This window comes from Oncorhynchus clarkii, chromosome 26 (assembly GCF_045791955.1).
Source record: "Oncorhynchus clarkii lewisi isolate Uvic-CL-2024 chromosome 26, UVic_Ocla_1.0, whole genome shotgun sequence".
In the NCBI taxonomy this organism is placed as follows: Eukaryota; Metazoa; Chordata; class Actinopteri; order Salmoniformes; family Salmonidae; genus Oncorhynchus; species Oncorhynchus clarkii.
The window spans coordinates 40,954,881-40,967,046 of NC_092172.1; the positions used below are offsets into that span (position 1 = coordinate 40,954,881).

Genomic DNA, 12,166 nt, shown 5'->3' on the forward strand with positions numbered 1-12,166 from the left:
TGTGCAATCGCATTAACAAGCGGGTTTGCTTTCCCCTTCAACTCACCCGGAGATGCTGGAAACCGTGGATACTATATGGGAGCTCAAATACTCTGGCACAGTCAGGCTTCTCCAGATCCGGGGGTAGAGGGGACCTAAAATCTACATAATCCTCAGGGCTGAAAGAAACATCCATAGTCAAGGTCCAGGGAGCATTAGTGTAGTGTCCAGCAGAAGAGGGGGAACAAGAGCAGAAAAGGTAACAACCAGTGGTTGACTTGTATCATGTAGCTGTTTAAAATGCCTGTTGATGTAGGACATGCTGATCTAGATGTGAAAGACAAGCCATCATGGTTTATTCTATCAGAAATCTTTGTTGATTTCTCATCACCAGGGTGTCATCAATAATACTTGTTCTCTTGTAAACAACCTACGTTCTCCAATGTTCGAATATCACTTTGTGTGTTCTAATAATGACTTCTGACAGTATGTAAATACTTTCATTGTTTATTTGTGGGCGGCAGGCAGCCTAGTGGTTAGAGACTTGGGCCAGTAACCAGCAAGTAGCCTAGTGGTTAGAGCGATGGGCCAGTAACCAGCAGGTAGCCTAGTGGTTAGAGACTTGGGCCAGTAACCAGCAGGTAGCCTAGTGGTTAGAGCGATGGGCCAGTAACAGAAAGGTTGCTAGATCGAATCCCCGAGCTGACAAGGTAAAAATGTCGTTCTGCCCCTGAACAAGGCAGCTAAACCACTGTTCCTAGGCCGTCATTGTAAATAAGAATTTGTTCTTAACTGACTTGCCTAGTTAAATAAATGTTCAATTAAAACAAATATATACTTGTTTGTATAAAAGTTGATTTTGTTTTGTGCTGTAGTGTCATGACATATGTGACGTGATCATCCAATGCTTATATATTGTATGTTGTTGAAAATCTCCCAAAAAATGACTCATGTCATCGGTCAATGTCAATGATAAGATGAAGCCGTTTTGGAGCGCGACCAATGGATTCGTTACACGGCCCGGATGACATATGTCAACATCCCTTATCAGTGCTTCCCCTTGATAATGAGTTATGTGAGGGCACATTATTAGTAACAACCAAATGATTGGTCAAGAGTGCACAGCCTGGGCTTACCTGATGTCTTTACTCTCCAGGGAGATGTAGGTACCATCGTAGAGATCCAAGTCTCCCAGGGGTACTTTAGCCATGACACAGTCGGCATCCTCTTTATAGTGCCTCTGCTCCAAGCCCGTGTCCCTGTCCTCATTCTCCTCAATGTGAATCTTCTGAGCGACAAGCTGCTTCTGAACAAAGCAGGGGTCAGAGACATGAGATTCAGACCTTTCAGTGTGGCTTGATTTAGAAGCAATGCTATATCTCACTGGAACATAAAGAAAGGAAGACATGTTGCCCCATCTGATGTGATCCAATATATTCTTCAATAATCAATGAGTATTAAATGACTATTGAACAGCTGTGACTATTGGAGATATTGCATCTTTCAAGTAAGGGAGAGCACAGCAGTATAGATGTTTAACACAGTGGCCTTGGACTAACATTGTAAAACCAGGAAGTAGAGCAATAGGCTATGAGCACAGTGAGGTAGTCATTAAAAGATGATCATCACCTCTAACTTCTTCAGGTAGTTGACACGGGTCTCCTGTCGCATGAAGATGACAAGGTCATGTGGATGTTTAAGATTTAAAGGAGAGTCAACCTGCAAAAAAAATGAAAATGTTAGTCTTAAATTAAACAGTGACAGTACGTTTCCACTCTATGACTCGACCCCAAAGACTAAAGACCTCTGACCACAGTACACATGAAGTGAGACAACACCAAAACAGAATTGAGGCAGAGGAACCTGGCTGATTTGACACCGTAATTACGTAGTAGTAGCAGTTGGTAATCTTTGTTTTTTCCCCAATCCATCCATTTTAGATAGTTTGGTCACAGCTGAACAGAATGTCCATGGCTAAATAATCTGAACATTTAATGTCCTTCTAAACATCACTTGTAAGTGGATACTTTAGATTAGTTGTGTATAGCTACAAAGGTTACATCAAATATTATTTTATTTAAACCCCTATTATTTCTGGGCTTACATCAAGCCCGAAGCACAATTTTACATTCAATTCACTTAGCTTCGATGCAACCAAGAGAGTTTTGACATTGTGCTGGATGTCAAAACTATTGGTTGCATCAGAACTACTAGTTAGCTGGATGTGCCGACTCTGAGTCTGTCAGCTCTGTTGTGCCCATTTTATCTTTGAGCCCAGTAGCTAATTAGCTAGCTTGCCAACCTACTACCTACCAATCACCTATCACTAGTTTGCGTTATTTTAGATTTTCTAGGATGATTGGATGCCTTTAGCTAGTTAGAGCTAGCTAATATGTAAGTTAATTCTGGCTTACCCAGAGACCCCGTTCTCTAACTAACTTAGCTAACGTTATTTATCTAGGGGGTCAGCATTGCTGCATTACTGTGCTAGCAAAAGTCCCAGAGAGGAACTTATAAGTAGTTAATTGGCAATCGACAAGCTAGTATGAGCCTTCAGCCGTGTTAGCTAATGTTAGCAACAGTAAAGTCAAAGACACTGGTTCTACCTATATGTGATAAAATGGTTAGCTAGCTAGCAACATACGGTTATAAACACGGGCCGTTAACGTACTTGCTGTTGAATTTTTCCATCTTCAGTGACGACCCAGTGGGTGGTAGCTCCTCCGGGTTCGGCCAATATTATACAGAGTAGGATAAAAATCTTCCCTTGAACTGACACTTTTCGGGAAACGTTTACATAGGGCAGAGACCCAGAACTGATTTTCCTGAGGTCCGCCATTTTTCTGTCTTCTTTACAGATGTGTTGTGGCAGAAGAAGAAGAAGAAGAAGAAAAAGCCGAAAAAAAGTTAACTTCCTGTGTGTCACTTCCTTGTTTATTTTTTTACATTCCTTGGTCTAATAGTTGTTAGCTAAAACTAGCTACCGAGCAAAAATGCCAGGGCGTTGTTCAGCTTTCAACTGTAGGAATACGTTTAAAAATGTTAAACATAAAACAAACAAGGTTACATTTCACAGGTAGGCTTTCAGCATCTGATTAACGTCGACATTTGGACAGCTAGCTAATCAGCTTACGTTAGCTACAGGTCTTGGTTAGCTTGTGTAGCTAGTTTAAGATTTCCAGTAATACATCGGCTATACCTTGATTTAGGCGAATGTGACATAAATGTTAGTTACCTTATCATAAAGAACGTGTAACGTCTAAACAACTGAACACCCCTTAGTACCCCGGCCTAAGTGCTCGCTGTTTCATCCCTTGTCTTTTTCGATTTGCATTTCAAACAATAACAATAACAAAGCCTCGCCACTGATTTTGGTAAATAGATGAGGGATGGGGCTGGAGAATGTAACTAATGTCAAGTTCACAGACATAGCTATGAATGCAAGGACTGATCAGAGTGACCATCCATGATGTCAAAATTATAGTTTTAGCAATGTTGTGAGGCTATAAAGTGTTTGTTTACAATTACACTTTTATATTTTGGGTTCTGATGGGGTATGACAGTTGAACTAAGCTCATGGTGCATTTCTAAGTTATATTCTTCAAGAATCAATGGTTATATATAATTCATTTAAAAGTTCAAAAATGTATGTTACAATCACAGATTGCCCTGTTGTTTACATTTGGTTCTTTTAACATTTTTCCTATGTTAACAGCTTTCCAAAGCGTGATCCTAAACGAATAAAAGAGTGGGTGGGTCAGATGAAATGGAAAGACTGGCAGCCAACCCCTCATTCCTTACTGTGCTCAGAGCATTTTGAGGAGAGGTGCATGGATAGAACTGGGCAGACAGTGCGTTTACGTGATGATGCAATACCAACTATCTTTGCCTTTCCTAGTCACCTACAAAAAAAGGTATTTAGTAAATTGAGACAGGTGTGTTGTTTTCATTTAAACTATTAGACCTAACAGTCTGGCGGTTGTGAATTTAGCATATGAGGGATTCTTGAAACGTGCTTTGGCTTTGTTGGTTGAGTTGAACTTTGTGTTTTATTGTTGAGTTCTTGTAGTTTCAGAAAACAGCCGGAAGGAGGAAAAGAGTAACCTTGGTGAGAAATGCAACTTTAAAAAATGTAATACTGTACTACCGGTTTTCCATTGGTGTTGCTGTTTACACTGAAGGATATGCAAACTGTAATACCGGTTTTCCATTGGTGTTGCTGTTTACACTAAAGGATATGTAAACTGTAATACCGGTTTTCCATTGGTGTTGCTGTTTACTCTGAAGGATATGTAAACTGTAATACCAGTTTTCCATTGGTGTTGCTGTTTACTCTGAAGGATATGTAAACTGTAATACCGATTTTCCATTGGTGTTGCTGTTTACACTAAAGGATATGTAAACTGTAATACCGATTTTCCATTGGTGTTGATGTTTACACTAAAGGATATGTAAACTGTAATACTGGTTTTCCATTGGTGTTGCTGTTTACACTAAAGGATATGTAAACTGTAATACCAGTTTTCCATTGGTGTTGCTGTTTACACTAAAGGATATGTAAACTGTAATACCGGTTTTCCATTGGTGTTGCTGTTTACACTAAAGGATATGTAAACTGTAATACCGGTTTTCCATTGGTGTTGCTGTTTACTCTGAAGGATATGTAAACTGTAATACCGATTTTCCATTGGTGTTGCTGTTTACACTAAAGGATATGTAAAATGTAATACCAGTTTTCCATTGGTGTTGCTGTTTACACTAAAGGATATGTAAACTGTAATACCGGTTTTCCATTGGTGTTGCTGTTTACACTAAAGGATATGTAAACTGTACTACCAGTTTTCCATTGGTGTTGCTGTTTACACTAAAGGATATGCCACATATGTATTTCCCTTTTTAATTTCACAAATAAAAGTGTATTTTGCCTCTACTGGTAATTTCAGTTTCCAGAGGATCCTGTTCCTGAGGAGTCGACACAACGGGAGAAGTCTCCACCCACCTACTTAAACCACAGTATATGGCACCCAAGTCGTTTCCATGACGATTACTGTGTTCCACAGGTACAAAGTACATATCACTCTTATCTAGATTTTTTTTAAAGATTATTTTTTTACAAATATTTAATTCATGCTTATTTATTTAGTATTTATTTGTTTTTCAGAGTATTGACTGGGCTGTAAAAGACATGCCTAAAGAAGTAAGTTGTGAGTTAGCCCTCATTATGAAGCTGATTGAGCTCATCAAAATTGTTGGTTGGGAAGGGTTCCCCTAATTCCTTACAGACCTTACAGAACAACCATGTATGTATCTTCTGCCAAATATTCCACATGTTTCCATCCAAACAGCTTAATGCACAGTACCTGCTCAAAAATCCCAGGGAGGAGCGTGTTGAAAAGTAGTGTCACTGTTACTCCCAACCAAAACGGTGTTGATGAGGCCCGGACCTCTAGGGCCAGTTGCGTGTATGATTACAGCATCCTATAAAGGTCTTCTATAACCTTAAACCTTTCCATACGCGTGCTTTAATAACTGAACTCCTGACAATTTCAGATCCCATCTGCAACTTTAGAAAAGCAAGGTCTGATCTTCATCCCCAAGCACGCAATCAAGGTAAGGTTTCTGACAGACCATTGTATTCTGGACAGCGGGCAATAACATTATTTTGACCCATGTCAGCTTAAAGGGTTACTGTCGTGTGTATTCCCCAGCCCATTACCTCATGTTAATGGATGTGCATATAACTACACATTATAACTACACATTATAACTACACATAACTACACATATAACTAACTACACATTATAACTACACATATAACTAACTACACATTATAACTACACATTATAACTACACATATAACTACACATATAACTAACTACACATTATAACTACACATTATAACTACACAAAGAAACTACACATTATAACTGAAAATTACTTCATCTGAACCAGATCAAGGAGAAATGGGATTGGCTGACAATGGATGTGAAGGGACCATTTCCAGAGACCAAAAGTAGACACAAGTTTGTACTAACTGTAATGGACTACTATTCCAAATGGATGGAAGCCTACCCCATGAAGACCAACAACAGTAAAGAGATTGCCAAAATCATCTCTGACCTCATCTCTCGCTTTGGCTTCCCTGTTGGAATCCTGTCTTGTTTGACTCGAGCACACATTTTAGAGGTAAGAGATGCATGCATGCATGCATGTATGGATGTAAGTGTTACTGTACTGCCCCAAATAAAAATGTTTTGGGGGGGAAATTAAGTTTTGCACTAAGTTATCTCATGAATATCAAGTACCGGGGGTGGAACCAAAATTATTTTCCATTTGTTTCGCTCTGAACAAAATCATAATTTGTGTAGTTCCATTCCACTGTTCTGACCAGCACTGTAAGGTCTACTACACCTGTTGTATTCAGCATATGTGACAATCAAATTTGATTTGATGTTCAGCAGGCAGGCACTGGAATACGTTTCTGAGTGACAGAGTGAGGGCTTTGCATAGACGCTTTGTAGCAATTTTTTGTGGGCCTGGAAAGTAAAATTACTTTATTAACCGGTTCCCATGGTTTTCAAACAACTGTTCTGTTCCGGAACAACTTTCGTTCCCTGTTCTGATTCTGTTCCTCCAAAAATGTTGTTGTTTTCTGGTCCAGTTCCCTGAACTGGTTCAAACCCCTGTTAAGTTCCCCTTCTCTTTTTAAATTTTACAGATCAACTTGGCTTTGGGTGATCTGAAGAAACTGACATGCCAACTCATATTCTACCGTCCTCTGGGAGTGTCACTGGATCCAGTAACAAAGTCCCTTGTAGACCGGTTTGTCCTCCAATGTACCATGCTACATACACAGCCACCTGATTCTAAAAGCTTATACTATGGATAATAGTCTAGTAAATAGAATTGGGACGATTGCAATAATCTTTTGGCAGTTTACTGAATCCAAACACATGTCATGCTAGCCCAACTGACTTGCTGACTTGTTATTTTATTTTAACTAGGCAAGTCAGTTAAGAACAAATTCTCATTTTCAATGACGGCCTAGGAACACTGCCTTTTCAGGTGCAGAACGACAGATTTGTACTTTGTCAGCTCGGGGATTTGAACTTGCAACCTTCCGGTTACTAGTCCAACGCTCTAACCACTAGGCTACCCTGCCCCATTATAATATGCATGTGTTTTGTTTTAATACATTTTTCATCATATACCTGGACAGGTTGGTGTCAGATTTGGTGAAAGAACATCCTGATCGTTGGGATGTTTACCTGGCTGCCAGTGTGTTCAGCTTCTGCTGCAAAGAGCACCCCACCACCAGACAAATACCCCTGTCTCTGCTGCGCTGCGGAGGGACTCAGTCTGTCTCCACCTCACCAAGAAAGCTGCCTGTAAGTTGGAGACTGCCCGTGTTTACACTTTACCACTCCTACAACAAAACATACTCATATTATTGATTCCCATTGAATGAATGAAGAAAATGCACATAGAAATAGAATTGTATCATATTTTAGTTGAGTGTTTATACTGACTTGTGCTTTGACCAACCTGTTTGCATTGAAGGATAATGGGATAAAAGGAAGGACCTTTGTCATACTAGATGCCCAGCCACCTCAAAGGGAAGTCCGTGTGGAGTGCAATCAGTGCAGTCAATGGAGCACGGTCAGCCAGGACTCAGAGCTGAAGAGATATGAGGAGATGAAACTTGGGGAGGAGGACTACACCCACACCTGTGTGAGCTGCAGGGTGGCCATGAGCTGCAGGGTGGCCCTGGAGGTCATGAGGGGTTAGGAGACAAGGACATGAAGAACTGGATGTAAATGAGAAAGCTTTTCAAACAAGGACTGAAAAGATGGAGGATATAATAAGGACGTTGGAAACCAAGTGGTGGTGAAGGAAGAGATTGCTGTTGGAGTGAAAAAAGGTTCCTAGGGGAAGAAGTTTGAACAATAGGAGTTTATAATGTGTATATACTTACATGTTTCTCAGTCATACACGTTTTTGGAATGAAATAAAAACAGATAGTGTTGTTTTCAAGTTGTGTGTGCTCAAACAGTGGATTGTTGTTTAATAATGCATTTGGGCAGACATCTATATACTGCTTCAGTGCTTCATCTATTCCTCTCTGATTTGGGGTATTTTAGAGAATGGGGTAGCTGCAGTCCATTATGGGAACCAGAGTATGGGAGAGTGGGCATGTTGAAAGGAAAGGAGTGGGTGTGTTGAAAAGAACTCTGCTATAGGTTAGTTAGACTGTTGCTTACTGTGACTATCACCTTGATGTTGGCTACTAGGCAGCTACTTTACACTCTGTTGGGGGACAGTAGACAGAGACATTTGATTATGCTGAACTGGGGGGCAGCGGTCTATGGCCCGTGATTTGAAAGGGTCAAAGCGGGGAGGGAGGAGCGCCCTTCTCAAATGGAACAGTAATCTGTGCCGCTGGGTCATGTCAACAAGGCAGCATTGTGCATCGTCTAGAAACATACATCTCTTTTTCATAAAATACACATTTAAACTAAACTAGTTTCCATTTGGGAAGGCAGATATGGTCCTCTGTAGTTGGTAGAGCATGGTGCTTGTAACGCTAGGCTTGAGTTCCTTTCCTGCTCGGAACACCCATACATAAAATGTATGCACGCATGACTAAGTTTCTTTTGGATAATTTTATTTTCTGTATTTTTATTTAACTAGGCAAGTCAGTTAAGAACAAATTCTTATTTACAATGACGGTCTACCAAAAGACAAAAGGCCTGCGGGGACGGGGGCTGGGATTAAAATAACAATATAGGACAAAACACACATCACGACAAGAGAGACACCACTACACTACATAAAGAGAGACCTAAGACAGCATGGCAGCAACACATGACAACACAACATGGCAGCAGCACAAATCATGGTACAAACATGTTAATGGGATTTATCTGTTAATTGAATGATTAGAATATTCCACCCTGAAATCATATAATTGTATGGAATTGGTTAGAATGTATAAAATTATAATTAATAAATGTGTAGTTCTAGTCAGAATTTGGGTAAAACAATATAGCTAATGTTTGTCTTTATGGAATTTTAAAGACAGACTGAGCAAAATTTGTCGCCGACCTGACCAGAGATTTGGGAGAGAACAGGGAGTACGGCTCAAGGTCTCCCTAATCTCTGTCGGCTGGGTAGTGAGGACATTGTGTGCGTCTGTTTGTGTGAATGTGTGTGCGCGTATGGTTGTGTGAATGTGGGCGTGAGAAGTCAGTATAAAATGAATTGATTTGTATTCTTGTCTTCAGAACGTTCCCGTGAATAAACCTTTTTGACTATTTTAGCTGGGCTCCGTCTGTTTCATTCGACCAGGATCTTACACATTCTGGTTTACAGACTGAGTAATATAATTAAATTGGGTGATGTACCTGGAGAACATAATTCTCTTATCAAAACACTATTGGGCACAGACAGCAGCACAAAGGGCAAGAAGGTAGAGACAAAAATACATCATGTGAAGCAGCCACAACTGTCAGTAAGAGTGTCAATGATTGAGTCTTTGAATGAAGAGATGGAGATTAAAACTATCCAGTTTGAGTGTTTGTTGCAGCTCGTTCCAGTCGCTAGCTGCAGCGAACTGAAAAGAGGAGCGACCCAGGGATGTGTGTGCTTTGAGGACTTTTAACAGAATGTGACTGGCAGAACGGGTGTTGTATGTGGAAGATGAGGGCTACAGTAGATATCTCAGATAGGGGGTAGTGAAGGGGTGTTGTATGTGGAAGATGAGGGCTACAGTAGATATCTCAGATAGGGGGTAGTGAAGGGGTGTTGTATGTGGAGGATGAGGGCTACAGTAGATATCTCAGATAGGGGGTAGTGAAGGGGTGTTGTATGTGGAGGATGAGGGCTACAGTAGATATCTCAGATAGGGGGTAGTGAAGGGGTGTTGTATGTGGAGGATGAGGGCTACAGTAGATATCTCAGATAAGGGGTAGTGAAGGGGTGTTGTATGTGGAAGATGAGGGCTACAGTAGATATCTCAGATAGGGGGTAGTGAAGGGGTGTTGTATGTGGAGGATGAGGGCTACAGTAGATATCTCAGATAGGGGGTAGTGAACGGGTGTTGTATGTGGAGGATGAGGGCTACAGTAGATATCTCAGATAGGGGGTAGTGAAGGGGTGTTGTATGTGGAAGATGAGGGCTGCAGTAGATATCTCAGATAGGGGGGAGTGAAGGGGTGTTGTATGTGGAAGATGAGGGCTACAGTAGATATCTCAGATAGGGGGTAGTGAAGGGGTGTTGTATGTGGAAGATGAGGGCTACAGTAGATATCTCAGATAGGGGGGAGTGAAGGGGTGTTGTATGTGGAAGATGAGGGCTACAGTAGATATCTCAGATAGGGGGTAGTGAAGGGGTGTTGTATGTGGAGGATGAGGGCTACAGTAGATATCTCAGATAGGGGGTAGTGAACGGGTGTTGTATGTGGAAGATGAGGGCTACAGTAGATATCTCAGATAGGGGGGTAGTGAAGGGGTGTTGTATGTGGAGGATGAGGGCTACAGTAGATATCTCAGATAGGGGGTAGTGAAGGGGTGTTGTATGTGGAGGATGAGGGCTACAGTAGATATCTCAGATAGGGGGGTAGTGAAGGGGTGTTGTATGTGGAGGATGAGGGCTACAGTAGATATCTCAGATAGGGGGTAGTGAAGGGGTGTTGTATGTGGAGGATGAGGGCTACAGTAGATATCTCAGATAGGGGGGTAGTGAAGGGGTGTTGTATGTGGAGGATGAGGGCTACAGTAGATATCTCAGATAGGGGGTAGTGAAGGGGTGTTGTATGTGGAAGATGAGGGCTACAGTAGATATCTCAGATAGGGGGTAGTGAAGGGGTGTTGTATGTGGAAGATGAGGGCTACAGTAGATATCTCAGATAGGGGGTAGTGAAGGGGTGTTGTATGTGGAAGATGAGGGCTACAGTAGATATCTCAGATAGGGGGGTAGTGAAGGGGTGTTGTATGTGGAGGATGAGGGCTACAGTAGATATCTCAGATAGGGGGTAGTGAAGGGGTGTTGTATGTGGAGGATGAGGGCTACAGTAGATATCTCAGATAGGGGGTAGTGAAGGGGTGTTGTATGTGGAGGATGAGGGCTACAGTAGATATCTCAGATAGGGGGTAGTGAAGGGGTGTTGTATGTGGAAGATGAGGGCTACAGTAGATATCTCAGATAGGGGGTAGTGAAGGGGTGTTGTATGTGGAGGATGAGGGCTACAGTAGATATCTCAGATAGGGGGTAGTGAAGGGGTGTTGTATGTGGAGGATGAGGGCTACAGTAGATATCTCAGATAGGGGGTAGTGAAGGGGTGTTGTATGTGGAAGATGAGGGCTACAGTAGATATCTCAGATAGGGGGTAGTGAAGGGGTGTTGTATGTGGAGGATGAGGGCTACAGTAGATATCTCAGATAGGGGGTAGTGAAGGGGTGTTGTATGTGGAAGATGAGGGCTACAGTAGATATCTCAGATAGGGGGGAGTGAAGGGGTGTTGTATGTGGAGGATGAGGGCTACAGTAGATATCTCAGATAGGGGGTAGTGAAGGGGTGTTGTATGTGGAAGATGAGGGCTACAGTAGATATCTCAGATAGGGGGTAGTGAAGGGGTGTTGTATGTGGAGGATGAGGGCTACAGTAGATATCTCAGATAGGGGGTAGTGAAGGGGTGTTGTATGTGGAGGATGAGGGCTACAGTAGATATCTCAGATAGGGGGTAGTGAAGGGGTGTTGTATGTGGAGGATGAGGGCTACAGTAGATATCTCAGATAGGGGGTAGTGAAGGGGTGTTGTATGTGGAGGATGAGGGCTACAGTAGATATCTCAGATAGGGGGTAGTGAAGGGGTGTTGTATGTGGAGGATGAGGGCTACAGTAGATATCTCAGATAGGGGGTAGTGAAGGGGTGTTGTATGTGGAGGATGAGGGCTACAGTAGATATCTCAGATAGGGGGTAGTGAAGGGGTGTTGTATGTGGAAGATGAGGGCTACAGTAGATATCTCAGATAGGGGGTAGTGAAGGGGTGTTGTATGTGGAAGATGAGGGCTACAGTAGATATCTCAGATAGGGGGTAGTGAAGGGGTGTTGTATGTGGAGGATGAGGGCTACAGTAGATATCTCAGATAGGGGGTAGTGAAGGGGTGTTGTATGTGGAGGATGAG

The 12,166-nt window shown here is 42.0% G+C and overlaps 2 protein-coding genes across 6 annotated transcripts in view; one reads left to right on the plus strand and one right to left on the minus strand.

Moving 5' to 3' along the window:
• LOC139384473 (tetratricopeptide repeat protein 17-like) overlaps window positions 1–2,866 on the minus strand; it is a 23,753-nt gene extending 20,887 nt beyond the window's left edge. The window contains exons 1-4 of one of the 4 annotated variants that reach the window (XR_011628864.1): window positions 2,651–2,823; window positions 1,609–1,698; window positions 1,116–1,285; window positions 47–158 (exon numbers count right to left, since the gene is read on the minus strand). Coding sequence is in view for 3 of the 4 variants with exons in the window: in XM_071129255.1 (XP_070985356.1) it covers window positions 47–158; window positions 1,116–1,285; window positions 1,609–1,698; window positions 2,651–2,818 (540 nt within the window). In the remaining variant the exon portion in view is untranslated. Of the gene's footprint in view, window positions 1–46; window positions 159–1,115; window positions 1,286–1,608; window positions 1,699–2,650 lie in introns of all 4 variants that reach the window. The other 3 variants (XM_071129255.1, XM_071129257.1, XM_071129256.1) reach the window with 3 other exon arrangements.
• On the plus strand, window positions 2,844–9,297 carry LOC139384474 (uncharacterized). Of its 2 annotated transcripts, none has more exons than XM_071129258.1 (10): window positions 2,844–3,055; window positions 3,695–3,893; window positions 4,049–4,087; window positions 4,923–5,039; window positions 5,141–5,176; window positions 5,530–5,589; window positions 5,933–6,166; window positions 6,699–6,802; window positions 7,200–7,368; window positions 7,541–9,297. In XM_071129258.1, the coding sequence occupies exons 1-10, from the start codon at window positions 2,973–2,975 to the stop codon at window positions 7,766–7,768; spliced, it is 1,269 nt and encodes a 422-aa protein (XP_070985359.1). In that variant the 5' UTR covers window positions 2,844–2,972; the 3' UTR covers window positions 7,769–9,297. The 2 variants fall into 2 exon arrangements, with proteins under 2 accessions (XP_070985359.1, XP_070985360.1); XM_071129259.1 differs by having other exon boundaries at window positions 2,901–3,055; window positions 7,578–8,009.
• Window positions 9,298–12,166: the final 2,869 nt, after the last annotated feature.